Source organism: Acaromyces ingoldii, assembly GCF_003144295.1.
Source record: "Acaromyces ingoldii strain MCA 4198 unplaced genomic scaffold FA10scaffold_1, whole genome shotgun sequence".
NCBI classification, from domain to species: Eukaryota; Fungi; Basidiomycota; class Exobasidiomycetes; order Exobasidiales; family Cryptobasidiaceae; genus Acaromyces; species Acaromyces ingoldii.
Genome location: NW_020290247.1, coordinates 2,732,885 through 2,746,143, shown reverse-complemented (window position 1 = coordinate 2,746,143; position 13,259 = coordinate 2,732,885). Strand labels below are relative to the sequence as shown.

Below are 13,259 nucleotides of genomic sequence, written 5' to 3'. Positions count from 1 at the left end.
GTTCCGGAGGCTGTGACATTATCACCAATTATTTCGGCCCGCGAGCAGGGTTTGTTGACGAGCTAGCTCGCGGGAGGGCCGCATCCTGGTCCTCATTTCGTCACGCGCCTTGTTCATTCTCCGCTCTTGCCTTCGGCATCTTTTTCTGTTTGTCATGACAGAGACAGATTTTACCACGTGGAAAGTAAAGATCTTGATTGGTAGCGTTTCTCATAGAGTGTGCTCGACCAACTCGATTTTGAGCGTCTATGAGGAGAAGCACCTGGACATGGTGATGAGGGCGCCTTGTCTTGCCGACGAGATCGCGCTGGCCTGCACAGATCGAGCCAACTCTTCTACCTCTACCTCTCGCTCCTACAGTTCCAGCTCTCGAAAGACAGGGTTGGCTGTCTCTCGCGTCGTGCTCGCCCTCCTCCTCGTCGCCGTTTCCTCTACAACAGTTCACGCGCTCTTTGACCCCGGCGAGAGCACACAGCCACCTGATGCTAAAGTAGCAGCCTCACAAGAAGGCAAGAAGCCAAGGTCGTCGGCAATCAAGGTCTCGGAACATAAGTCCGCCGATACCTCCTTGGCCCTCAACCCAGTCTCTTTGCATCCAGGCTGCCGGAGAACAACGGACCTATTTGCCAACGTGTGCCAGAGTCCCTGGTCGTCATGGTCTCAGCCTCGTCTTACATCCTCTCTCGTCGTCTGTCCGCTGCCAGAAGCCGAGCCCCTGCTCAAGGACGACGGTGACGAAGAGCGTCCGCGAGAACGTGTATATGCGATTTCAGGAACGATTACTTTGCCAGACGATGCTGGTTTCGAAGTCGTGACCCAGGGCCTGCAGCAAAAGACGATCGGCGAGGACGGAGAGGGCGCTCCGTGGCCAAAGCCTGGCGATGAAGGTTTCTGGAGGCAGCGTGGCGGCAACCTCGAATGGGTTCCGGCAGCACCCGACCCACAACCCCCAAGGCGCGAACCTGTCGATCCCTCGCCTTCTTCATCGCCCGTTTCTCCACCTTCCTCATCATCTGAGGCGGCACAGGCCAAAGAGTACGATGCTTGGAGTGCAAGCATCGGAGGCGAGGATTCCGAATTATGGCTGAGATTTGACCAGTGGAAAGACAACTACCTGGCACAACAGAAGGAGAGGGAAAAGGAAGAGCATGACAAACAGCGCGCTGCGGGCCGAAAGGCAAAAGATCGGGCAAAGGCTTCCAACTCAACGGAGAATGCGACGCAAACCACCGATAGCACGGTCATCGAGACGCCTGTCCCGGTCGACGACTTGCCCTCAAGCGCACGGATCGACTTCAACCGATCGGCTGATGTCTCCCACGTCGGAAGCGTGACTGTGCAGGAGCAATCAGCCTCATCGCCACTCCCCACCGTAACATCAGCCGAGGGAGAAAAACACGATGACCATGACATGCTTGCAACGGCCGTTTTGGGATCGCAGCACTCTGCAGCTGCTGCCTCCGCGGCAGCCGCCGCCGAGACAGGAGGCTCCATACCTGCTATGGGCGATGCAGCCAGTGAGCTCGTCAATCTCAAGCATCGATTCAATTTCGCCTCATTCGATTGCGCCGCCGCTGTGCATCGCTCAAATCCATCTGCCAAGTTCGCCTCGTCGATTTTGTCAGAGAAAAAGGACAGATACATGCTTAGTCCCTGTCCGACGGACAGCAAAGAAGGCCAATTTGTCATCGTCGAGCTTTGTGACGAGATCATGGTCGACACGCTCGTTCTTGCCAACTACGAATTCTTCAGCCGCATGTTCAAGCGCTTCCGTGTCCGAGTTGCCCGCAGTCTGCAAGGCCGAGAAGACGAATGGTACGACATTGGCACGTTTCGAGCGAGGAACATGCGAGGGCTGCAAGTCTTCAAGACTGTTAACCCAAAGGCAGACTCTCGCTTCTTCCGCTATGTTCGCATCGACTTCCTCGAACACTATGGGTCCGAGTACTACTGCCCTGTGAGCCTGCTTCGTGTCTATGGCCTAACGCAGATGGACGACTATATCCGTGAGGAAGAGGAGATGCGCCAGCAGGTAGAACGGGAGAAGATGCTCCTTGCAGGCGAGCTGGAGGAGGACGAGGAAGAAGAGAACGATCAATTGTCTATCTCTCCTGAACTCACGGGAGAAGGACAGAAGACAGCAGAGACATCTGCCGAGTCTATGATGCCTGGCGATGAACCTGAGCCGTCGCCTTCGCCCACAGCGGTTCGTGAAGAATCACCGCACAGTACGAGCCCTACTGTGACGACACACTCTGCTAGCACTGCCAGCTCCAGATTATCCGACACAAATTCGCAGAATGAAGAGAAGGTGCTGCGTTCATCATCTCTTAGTGACGTCTACAAGACCTCCAGTCCCAGTGCAGAACACCCAGCTTCGACTTCGCTGAATCATGCTTCTACGCCTACTTCTGGACGCATCGACGATAAACCAGACATCATTCAGACGGCTTCGGTTGTAAGCGACAGCGAACCGGCCTCCAGCTCGACAATGCAAGCTCTAAATGCCACCTCTACAGATGCGCCGGTGAACACGCATGTCACCAATGACACAATCGATCAGCCAAGTGTCGCACCCTCGGCTTCGGTCCCGTCTGACAACAGCTCTGTCGCAATGTCTTCTTCTTCCTACCATTCACCTCCTCCAGTAGAGACTAATGGTCGACCGTCTCCAGCCAGCGGCAGCGGCAGCGGTGGTGGAGGGGGCAGTGAGTCTATCTATCGCACCATCACCAAACGGCTCAACGCACTCGAGACCAATGCAACCTTGAGTGTCCAATACATGGAGCACAGCCGCCAGATGCTGCGTGACGTCTTTGCGAGGATGGAAAAGCGGCAAGAGGACAGGATGGCGGAGATGCTCCGGGCGCTCAACGAGAGCAACTGGAGGCAGATCGATAATCTCAAGAGAAGGCAACAAGTCGACTTGCAGCAGGCCATCTTCGAGTTTGATCTACACAGGCAGCAAACGGACGCGGAGAGGAGCGCTCTCCTTGCCCAAGTTCACATTTTGTCCAATGAGGTGAGTATCTGTCGAGTGGTTGCTTAGGACACGTCTCTGAGCGAACCTCGGCTCCTCGTAGGTCATGCTGGAAAAGAGGTATGGAATGGCCCAACTGGTACTCTTGCTCGGTCTTTTCGTTTTCATGGCCTTGACGAGAGGCTCGCGCGCCGCTCCCATGCTGCACTCGAGCTTGTCTCGACTCAGTGGTGCCGCGACGCCCAAGCTTCGCCGCAATCGCTCCCCTGCCAACATTGATGACCGCCTTGGCATGCGTCAAGATGCTGCGAATCAAACTTCAGCTTCGCAACTCTCAACTGCGAGAATCCCAGACACGGCTTCTAGGAGGGCGGAAAAAGCCCAGCGAGAGGCCGACGCGGCAAAGAGGAGCCGATCGAGAAGTCACCAGCATCGGGCCTCGTCAAGGCGAGACAAGCGCGTCGTCATGGCTCCCGTCAGTGGCCATCAGCGGTCTTCCAGCAACGGTACAAACCGAAGGAAAAGTGTGACGGACGCTCTCAACAAGGCCGGCCCGATGTCGCCACTGACCGACAAGGAGAATGTTAAGCCCGCATTGCCGCGCATCTCAATCGAAAAGGCGTACAAAGCTAATGGGTCGAGGCCGGACTACAGTGACATGACGGACGAGGAGCTGCGAGCTTGGCTGAGGCTCTCCTCGCCTGTGAGCGCCGGTATTGATGAGAGGTTCGGCCTCTTGAATTCCCCAACCGTTTCGGCGGCCGCGCTTTCCCCAAAGCAGGAAGAGAGACTCCCCTTGTCGACCGGATCTGCCATTGCCGACGACAGCTTTTCGTCTGACTGGGGCACAGAGCGTTCGTCGGAAGGAGAGCCCGACGAGAGCATTGGACATGAGGCCGTAGTCTCACCTCCCCTGACGCCAGTGAGGGGCAGTAAAATGTCGTATGACGCCTACGAGTCGGACGCAGAAGAGGATGCACCAACATGGCAGCAATATTCAAAGACGAAATCGAGAAACTATCACCATCTCGGACACAACGGCGGCAAGATGAGGAGACCCACGAGTAGCGGGAGCGCGACCGGAAGCATAAAGAGCTTGGAAAGCGCCAATGGAGGTTCCAGGACTCCACAGCGGTTGGCCTCGCCTCTGGGGCGATGATGCTGCAGCTGCAGCTGCTGCCACTGTATTTGTACTCAGTATCATAAAGCGATCCTTTCATTTTCAATGTGTTGTTTGGTATGTTACACTAAGAGAGAGAGAAAAGCTCATCAGCACCCTTCATAGTGAAGGAGGGGGGCAGGTCATGAGCACAAACTCACATATGCAGTTGTTTGTACAAGCCTTCTCGCTTTGGCTGGAGCGCGACCGGCTGATCCATCAGCTATTTCTTGCTTCCGCATCCAATGCGTCTGCTAGGCGCTGCAGCTGTCCCATGACCACCGTGCTTGTACCTCTGGACTCTGCGTCGTCTGGTTGATCACCGGTCCCCTTTGCCTCGTTGAGAAAGGCTTGCAGCGTCTGGTGCGCGTCAGAAAGATTGACGGTCGTGCTCGGTTGGATGACATCCGACTTGAGTCGAAGCGGGGGCTCCAGCGGGACGTCCATCTTTTCTGAACCTCTTGGTGTGCTGTCTCTGGCTCGATCTCGAAGATCAAAGGGAGAGGATCTTCCCAAGAAGTGCAATTCTGGGGCGAGGAAAAATCGGTGGCCAAAAAAGTTCATCACGTGTTGGTTCCTAGCGCAGAGGCCGACGCCGCCTTCTGCTGTCGAGCCTGTCGAGCCTTCTTCTCGTCGCTTTGCCCTCCCGCCTGCTCGACCCTTCCCTCCCTACGCAGTCGACAAAGAAAAAAGAGGACCGGCCGCTAAGATGGGCATCATCGATATTCTCACCCTCGCGGTGTTCCACCCGCACGAGCTGCGTGCCCTCATCACCTACAAGGTCTGGCGCGACCCTCTCAACGACATCAAGTCGGACCCAGAGGCGTCGGGCTGGAACCGCGAGTCGATGCGCACTTGCTGGGATCTTCTCGACGCCACCTCGCGAAGCTTCAGCGCCGTCATCAAGGAGCTCAAGGGCGAGCTGAGCAGAGTCATCTGCATCTTTTACCTCGTCCTGAGGGGCCTCGACACCATCGAGGACGACATGACGATTGATGCCGAAAGGAAGATCCCGCTTCTGAGAAACTTTCACAAGGTTCTCGAACAGCCTGGTTGGACCTTCACCGAGAGTGAGTAGACTTGGGCCATCTAACATGCCATGCTTGTGTCGTTGACAACACCACGTACTATCTTGTAGGCGGACCAGACGAAAAGGATCGCGAGCTGCTGGTTCAATTTGACAAGGTCATCGAGGAGTATCAGCGGCTGGGCTCTGGTTACAAGGTCGTCATCTCTGACATTGCGGCAAGAATGGGCGCCGGCATGGCGTCGTACATTGCCGCATCGGCCTCGTCGCCCCTCTCGGTACAACGGTGGAAGGACTATGACCTGTACTGCCACTTCGTTGCCGGTCTCGTTGGCGAGGGTCTCTCGCGTCTCTTTGCGCAATCTGACATCGAGCGGCCATGGCTGGGCGACCAGCTGTCGCTCTCGAACCACATGGGCCTCTTCCTCCAGAAGACCAACATCATTCGAGACTACGCCGAGGACTGCGCCGAGGGCCGGTTCTTCTGGCCTCAAGAGTGCTGGGGCGCCCCTGGTGCGGACTTCAAGAGCCAGGCTGAGGTCGCCAAGGGCATCGTCGCCGTCTCCTCAGGCGCGAAGCACTATCGCCCCGAGGGTGAGGATGGGAAACGAGCCATGTTCGTCCTCTCCTCCATGCTTCTTGACGCGATCTCGCACGCCACACGGGCGCTCGACTACCTGAGCCTTCTCCGCGAGCAGAGCGTCTTCAACTTCTGTGCGATTCCCCAGGTCATGGCCATCGCCACGCTCAACGCAATGATGGCCAACCCAGATGTGTTTCGAAGAAACGTCAAGATCCGCAAGTCGCAAGCCGTCCAGCTCATTCTGCGGGCCGTCAACCCGCGTGATGTCTCTTACCTCTTCCTCGACTTTGCGCGCGAGATGCGATCCAAGCTTCAGCCGAGGGATCCAAACTATGTCAAGTGGTCTATTGAGCTCTCGAGGATCGAGCTGTGGTGCGAGAACTACTACCCCTCGTTTGTCTCGATGGCTTCTGAGGGCAAACCAGCCGACGCGCGGGCAGCCGCAATGACACTGTACGCCAAGGAGCGGGCACAGATCGCAAAGGCCAAGGCCGCCGGTCTGTCTCTCGACACGCCTTCTCAGGGTCTTATTCGTGAAGGCGGCCAGGGCATCGATGCGCGAAGAGAGGCAATGACGCCCCAAGAGCGAGAAGAGCACGACAAACGAGAGAGAGACGAGATGATCAAGTTCTTTGCCATCATCCTCGTGGGCATCACCTTCATCATGGGCATTGTCGCGTTGGCGGCATGGATGATTGCTTGGTACTCTCTGCAGGATGGCCAGGACCCACTCACCCTCTGGCTCGGCGAGCTGTACCAAGGTGAGTCGTCATTGAGACAAAGAGTCTTTGTCAAAGTGCTAACGTTTTGTCTCTTCATCCCTCAGGCTGCAAGGTCTACTTTGCCGAGCAAGCCGCTTACCTCGCAAGGCTGGGCAAAGAGGGTACTCAAGGCCTGAAACGCAAATACGACCTGTAGGAATTATATCTCCAGTCTCCTTTGAATACATTATGTGAATTCCTCCCTTCTCTCCTAATCGACATCGTCGCCGTCATCATCGTCGTCGTCCTCTTCGTCCTCGCTCACTTCCATGCCCTTTTCCCGCATGCGCTTTTTGTCTGCCTTGCGCTTTGTCGAGAGCTCATCGAGGAGAATGAGCAGATCTTCGAGCTCCTTTTCCAGCTCTGCCTTGCTCTTCTCCCCGTCAGCTTCGTCATCGACATCCTTGTCGCCTCCCGCAGCGGTGGCGGTTGCGGCAGAAGCAGCTCCGTTGATGGGCAGCTTCTCTCTCTCCTTCTTGAGCTCCTCTTCGAGCTCCTTGGTCTTGACCTTCTCGTTCTCGAGGTTCCTCTTGTGCTCTTCCGCCTCTTTTTGAATCTTTTCCCTCTCCCTCTTGGCTTCTTCCTGGATCCTCTTTTTATCTTCCTCCCATCTGTTTTTCTCTTCTTCCACGCTCTTGCTCCGCTGCTCTTCGCCCTTTTTCCTCTCTTCATCGGCCTTCTTTCCCTCGGCTTCCTGCGCATCTCTGCTCTTCTTGTAGCCCTCAACTTCCACCTGCAGCGCCTCTAGCTTTCCCACGAGGCTGTTGCGTTCTTCGTCAGCCCGCTTGCGCTCTTCATTGAGCCTCCGCTCGAGCTGTTCCGCCTCCCGAGCATGCTTGGTCACGCTCTCGCGCAGCTGCTCTGCCTGACGCTGCGCATCAAGAAGTTCGGCGCTCTGCGACGCCTGGTTGGCAGACGACGACGATGGATCGACAAGGATAGACTTTTGGATAAGGACTGTTCAAGAGACGGCACAATGGTCAGTATAGGAAGCAAATCCCGAGAGAGGCAGGTTGTGAGGAGGAGCAACGCACCGTAATTGCTCTTGACAAAGTCAACAAAGGGCCAATCGAACCAGAGGCCGCCCTCTTGCTCGTCGGAAGGATCGCCACTCGGTGCTCCGCCAGGCGCAGCAGGTCCAGATCCTGGCGCTCCAGTAGAGAGACCAGCAGCGGTGGCGCCGCCTTCCCTAGTTCGAGCAGCGACCGAGGCCGCGCCAGAATAGCCGCCCATGCCGAGACTGACGGTTTCGAGGACGTCGGGTGCCACAGCCTTGAATCTGGCGTCGTCGCGGAGTCTGTGAAGGCGCGCCGCAAATTGATCTGGACCGATCCTCGAATGCAAGATGGGGTGCATCGTCGCCCTCGTGACGGCGTCTTCCTCGCTGTCTCCTTCTTTTTCGCCGTCTTTCTTGCCAGAAGAAGGACCGAATTCGTACGCGATGCCCAGCACCAGAGCGCAGAGACCCGAAACAAGGGCATCCGTGTTTCCACCGGCCTGCGCCACGGGTTGGATGAGGACTTGCAGGTTGGCGCTCTCGCTCAGGAAATCCCACACGCTTTCTTTCGAGTCCCACAGCCATGTGGCCAGGACGAGGAGGTAGCCGACGGTGATTCTGCTCCAGTCAGTGGGGGACCCGTTGCCGGCGTGGGCAGCCGCTCTGGCCGAGGCACCTCCAGCCACGCCGCGCTCACGTCGAGTCGCTTCGCCGTGCTCGCGAGTCGCCATCGTCAGGTTTCCAACGATGACTTGGATCAAGCTAGACTTGTCATCGTCGTCTTCGGTGCTCTTCTTGGTCTGTTCGTCTTCCTTGCCGATGGGCTTGCCGTCAGGACCAAAGATGATACCTCGGGCCTCCTTTTTGGCCGTCTCACTTCCTCGAACGAGGTGAGCAAAGAGAAGTGCGCTGAGGAGAGGCTTGTAGCCGTCGAATTGACCATTTGGAGAGGCTTGTGGGAATTGGGCAAGGCCCTCCAGTAGCAAAACGCCGCTGTTGTCTTCGCCTCCCGAAGTCATGCTGCTAATGATAGCCAGACGGGCGTCGACATTGTCGGCTACAAAGGCATCGAAGCAGCTCAACGCTGCGGCCCTGAATGCCAGCTTAGCGCCGGGATTCGAAGATTTTCCCACAGCAGAGGGTCCATTGACAGCCGATCCGATCAGCTCGAGCACAGCGGGTCGTGGAGGCAGCCGAGTGTATGTCGGCTCTCCATCTGCGTCAGGAGGTGGGCTGATCACGAGAATAGGAGAGACAAGCAGATTGCTGAGAAGGTCCTGGCTGCTGCGATGTGCTCGAAGGAGCGAAGAGAGGACGTTGAGAGCCTGGGCCTTGAGAGCCAGAGGAGCTGTACTGGCGAGCGACAGTTCGAAGAGGCACTTTGTGAAGCCGCTGTTGAGCAAGGCAGCTTGATTCTGCTTCCTTCCTTCGCCCTGTCCCTCGACAAGGAGGCCAGCGACGCCTACAACGAGACTGGCATTGATGACTTTTTGCTCGTCAACTTCCAGTGGCGTGCCCAATGGCTTCCCGTCGGGTCCTAATTGCTCCTCATCGTTGATCGGAGGGTACCACTGCTGGAAGGCAAAGGCCTCGAGCTGTCTTGCGTGTTCTTGCTCAGCTTGAGGGTTTCCGGCTTGAGGAGGGGGAGGGTAAAAGAGAAGGGGGGCAAGCATGGGCACCGACAGGGTCTCCCGGAAGTAGTTCTGCGGGCAGTCGCAGAAAAATTAGCAAAGGCTGTAGTCCCTCTTTTCCCACATGCTCAACTCACTTGGTTGGAGACGTTGTATCTCAGCAGCGCCTCAAGTGCCTCCAAGGCATCCTGAACCACGACACCTCCTTCGATTCTTCCTTCCAGTGCGACGACATCGAGGAGCTTCTCGAAGGCGCCTTCAAACGCGACGAGTTTTTGAATGTCGGCATTGGCGTTGACGAGGTGGGGAAGGAGCAGCAGCGCCTCGTTTCGGACAATTTCGGCGCTGGACCCGGACCCTTCGGACAGGCACTCGAGGACGGCGCCGCAACCGCCTGGAGCAGTGAGTACGTGCTCCTGCACCCGTTCAGCACTAGTCCTCAGTAAGAGTCCTAACAGCTGCAGAGAAGAAAAGCGCGTGTAAAAGGACCGAGAGGGCGACAAGAGCGGCAGGAGCGCGTGCAAGGGCTTAGGTGAGGCCAAGAATTCCTCGACGTGGCCCAAGACGTGCCTTGGTGTCTGGAAAGATCCGATGTTGTTCAGCAGATTATCCTAAAAGCGGCGCAATTAGCATAGACTTGCCTTGCCATCCTTGCTCATGGCGAACCCCATTGACGAGGGCCCACCAGGCTGCGGGGCAGCCTCGCAGAGGGTAAGGCATGCCTCGACAATAGAACGCGCCATCTCGTCATCCTGAGGTGCGTCGCGAGCGAGGCTCTCGAGAATAGCTGGGAGTGCTTTGGCTCCCACCTCGACAGGATGATCACGGGCAAGGCCCTTGAGCGTCAGGACGGCGGCTTTGCGATCCTGCAACGTGGGCATGGGCGGCGCCGCTTGTCCATCCTCGCCCTTGGTCGGTTCCACATCCTGCAACCTCGAGGCGAGCGTCGCAATGGTCGTCTCGAGCGTCTGGTTGCCCGTCGCAGGCCGTGCAAGCGACGTGTACTTTTTGACGAGCCACTCCCCGCCGTGAAGCATGGCTGGCAGCGGGCTCTCTATGGACGGTGGACGACTTGAGAAGTCAGAAGGTCCACCAACTGTAGTTTGCCCTGCCAACACGTTGAGGCGTCTTCGTCGGCCGAGGACAGCAGATAAAGTTCCATTACAAGATTGGGTTGTATTCCAATGACGCTCGGACCAGGCGCGAAACTTCCCACCGTGTGGAGTTTGACTTGGAGATTAGGCTGGGCTTCCCTTTCCTTCCCCACCCAACGTAAGAAACTTCGGCTCGTGCAAAGACCAGCCGACGATGACGACGAAGGACTATTCGACAGCCAAGGATGGCACCAAGATCGTCAGCCTCGATCCATGGCTGGAGCCATTTGCGGACCCGCTTCGGTCTAGATATGCCCTCTACAAGAAGTGGGTCGACAGCATTGAGTCCAGCGAAGGCGGGCTTGCAAAGTTCTCGCAGGGCTACCTCAAGATGGGCTTCCAGGTCGATCAGAATTCGCAGGCCGTCACATACCGCGAGTACGCTCCTGGCGTGCAGAAGGCATACCTCATCGGCGACTTCAATGGCTGGAACAGGGATTCGCACCCCATGACCAGGGACGACTTTGGCGTATGGGCTCTGACGTTGCCACCAGGGCAGCATGGGCAATGCGCAATTCCACACAAGTCCAAAGTCAAGCTCTCGATGATCACGCCCAGCGGCGAACGGATCGAGAGACTGCCGGCGTGGATCAAGTGAGCCAACACCTTTCCAACCTCCCTCTGCCATCTCGCTCTTGTACTGACAAGGCTATCACCAGATACGTCACACAGGACCTCAGTGTCTCGCCCGTGTACGATGCGGTTTTCTGGAATCCACCCGCGAACGAGCTGTACCACTTTAGGCACCCTCGTCCTCCGAAGCCGACAAACCTCAAGATCTACGAGGCTCATGGTGGGTGCCAGGATCGAGCAACGTTGCCAGCGCGACAGACTGACCGTCCCTCTTTTTCGCAGTGGGCATTGCCTCGCCAGAGCCTAAAGTTGCAAGCTACAAGGAATTTAGTGAGTGTGCTGCTGTCGTCTTGGCTCGTAGTCGACGGTCTCTCATCTCTTTGCCTCGAACGGTAGCCGCCAACAACCTACCTCGAATCAAAGAATTGGGGTACAACGTTGTTCAGCTCATGGCCGTTCAAGAGCATGCCTATTACGGATCATTTGGATACCAGGTGACGAACTTCTTCGCCGCCAGCAGCCGTTATGGCACGCCAGAAGAGCTCAAGGAGCTTATCGATGTCGCTCATTCCATGGGCATCACCGTACTCCTCGACATCGTCCACTCACACGCATGCAAAAACGTGCTCGATGGACTTAACATGTTTGACGGCACAGACTACTGCTACTTTCACGAAGGCGCAAAGGGTAGGCACGAGCTGTGGGATAGCCGCCTCTTCAACTATGGCCACCACGAGACACTCCGTTTCCTGTTGAGCAACTGCCGTTGGTGGCTCGACGAGTTCCAATTTGATGGCTTCCGATTCGATGGGGTGACGAGCATCCTCTATACGTGAGTGTGTCGCGCTAGATTTCCGCTCATAGACACTGATCACCTTAGTCGAAAACAGCCATCACGGCATTGGGACAGGATTCTCGGGAGGCTACCATGAGTACTTTGGGCCATCGGTGGACGAAGAAGGCGTGGTCTACCTGATGCTGGCAAACGAAATGATCCACAAGATTTTGCCCGAAGCCATCACAGTGGCTGAGGACGTCTCTGGCATGCCCGGCCTCTGCAGGCCTGTCGAGGAAGGAGGCGTTGGCTTCGACTACCGATTGAGCATGGCGGTGCCGGGTAAGTGCTTGCTCCTTCTTTGTCGCTGCTCTCTTCCCTAACGCTCGTGCACCCTAAAGACATGTGGATCAAGCTGCTCAAGGAGACGCGCGACGAAGACTGGGACTTTGGCAACATCTGCCACACCCTCACCAACCGACGCCACCTGGAGAAGTCGATTGCTTATGCCGAGTCGCACGATCAGGCCTTGGTCGGCGACAAGACGATTGCCTTCTGGCTTATGGACAAGGAAATGTACACCAATATGTCAGACCTCACCGAGCGCACTCCCATCATCGATCGAGGTCTGGGCCTGCACAAAATGATCCGTCTCCTCGTTCACGGTCTCGGCGGCGAAGGCTATCTCAATTTCATCGGAAACGAGTTCGGACATCCAGAGTGGCTAGACTTCCCGACGGCTGCCAACGGATCGTCATTCCACCACGCTCGAAGGCAGTTCAACCTCGTCGATGACGACCTGCTCCGTTACAAGTATCTCTATGCCTTTGACAAGGGTATGAACAATCTTGAAGAGCGCTTCAAGTGGCTTGCCGCACCTCAGGCGTACATCTCGTGAGTGTACTTCTCTTCCTCTCTCTCATCAAGTATCTCCGCGCAACTCACACTACCTTGACTTGGCAACAGGCTCAAGCACGAATCGGATCGGGTTGTCGCCTTTGAACGCGCCGGTGCTCTATTCATCTTCAACTTCCATCCCAACAAGTCCTACACCGACTACCGAATCGGCGTCGATGTCGCAGGCACCTATCGTATCGCCCTCGACTCTGACGAGACACGCTTCGGCGGGCACGGCCGCATCGATCACGCCGCCAGCGAATTCTTCACGACACACATGGAGTGGAACGGAAGGCGCAACTTCGTGCAGGTCTACTTGCCGTCGAGGACCTGCCTTGTGCTGGGAAAAGTGGCCTAAGCAAGATTGTATGTGAAGCCACCCGCGCTGCTATGCATCTCAAGACGTGATTTTCCTGTGCATTTCGAGAACGCTCAAGGAAAGGAGACAGACTATGGAAGAAACAAAGCCGTGCATGGAGAAGGGTGTATGACCTCTTCAAAAGATGAGCATCACTTAACAATCTGACGGGCACATCATCTGCTAGGTCAATGGCAATGAGGTCTCTAATCCTCCCGCCGCTTGTTTGTTCTCCCGCCCTTGTTTACGAGCACGGTCCACTGTATAAAACAGGATCGACTCGAGATAATAGAGACGGTGTCATCTTTCCTCTTGATTCCCTACAGTCTCGAGCCCTCTGAACCACGGACGAAGAGTAGAAGCG

At 56.5% G+C, this 13,259-nt stretch overlaps 5 protein-coding genes across 5 annotated transcripts; 3 read left to right on the top strand and 2 right to left on the bottom strand.

Annotated features, from left to right (window-relative positions):
* Positions 1–231: 231 nt before the first annotated feature.
* On the top strand, positions 232–4,192 carry FA10DRAFT_237233 (hypothetical protein). The gene is made up of 2 exons (XM_025519100.1): positions 232–3,022; positions 3,084–4,192. The coding sequence occupies exons 1-2, from the start codon at positions 269–271 to the stop codon at positions 4,137–4,139; spliced, it is 3,810 nt and encodes a 1,269-aa protein (XP_025380889.1). The 5' UTR covers positions 232–268; the 3' UTR covers positions 4,140–4,192.
* Positions 4,183–4,649, bottom strand: FA10DRAFT_264304 (hypothetical protein). Its single transcript, XM_025520595.1, has 2 exons — positions 4,301–4,649; positions 4,183–4,227 (listed from the first exon to the last, which is right to left on the bottom strand). The coding sequence occupies exon 1, from the start codon at positions 4,584–4,586 to the stop codon at positions 4,359–4,361; it is 228 nt and encodes a 75-aa protein (XP_025380888.1). The 5' UTR covers positions 4,587–4,649; the 3' UTR covers positions 4,183–4,227; positions 4,301–4,358.
* Positions 4,650–4,848: 199 nt separating this feature from the next.
* FA10DRAFT_270750 (putative farnesyl-diphosphate farnesyltransferase) lies at positions 4,849–6,667 on the top strand (the record flags this gene model as incomplete). The annotated part of the gene is made up of 3 exons (XM_025523072.1): positions 4,849–5,209; positions 5,278–6,510; positions 6,576–6,667. The coding sequence occupies 3 exons, from the start codon at positions 4,849–4,851 to the stop codon at positions 6,665–6,667; spliced, it is 1,686 nt and encodes a 561-aa protein (XP_025380887.1).
* Positions 6,668–6,721: 54 nt separating this feature from the next.
* Positions 6,722–10,175, bottom strand: FA10DRAFT_270749 (hypothetical protein; the record flags this gene model as incomplete). The annotated part of the gene is made up of 10 exons (XM_025523071.1): positions 6,722–6,877; positions 6,911–6,985; positions 7,019–7,102; positions 7,142–7,204; positions 7,244–7,324; positions 7,355–7,405; positions 7,445–7,467; positions 7,545–9,210; positions 9,276–9,708; positions 9,805–10,175. 10 exons carry the CDS (start codon positions 10,173–10,175, stop codon positions 6,722–6,724), a joined length of 3,003 nt encoding a protein of 1,000 aa, XP_025380886.1.
* Positions 10,176–10,446: 271 nt separating this feature from the next.
* Positions 10,447–12,895, top strand: FA10DRAFT_227177 (glycoside hydrolase family 13 protein; the record flags this gene model as incomplete). Its single annotated transcript, XM_025518707.1, has 7 exons — positions 10,447–10,886; positions 10,952–11,085; positions 11,148–11,195; positions 11,262–11,697; positions 11,756–11,982; positions 12,042–12,534; positions 12,607–12,895. 7 exons carry the CDS (start codon positions 10,447–10,449, stop codon positions 12,893–12,895), a joined length of 2,067 nt encoding a protein of 688 aa, XP_025380885.1.
* Positions 12,896–13,259: the final 364 nt, after the last annotated feature.

Bases quoted from the DNA above. Each gene is read 5' to 3' on its own strand.
- FA10DRAFT_237233 (XM_025519100.1), top strand. From the start codon at position 269: ATGGTGATGAGGGCGCCTTGTCTTGCCGACGAGATCGCGCTGGCCTGC. The intron at 3,023-3,083 runs GTGAGTATCTGT...GGCTCCTCGTAG, and splicing joins TTCACATTTTGTCCAATGAG to GTCATGCTGGAAAAGAGGTA.
- FA10DRAFT_264304 (XM_025520595.1), bottom strand. From the start codon at position 4,586: ATGGACGTCCCGCTGGAGCCCCCGCTTCGACTCAAGTCGGATGTCATC.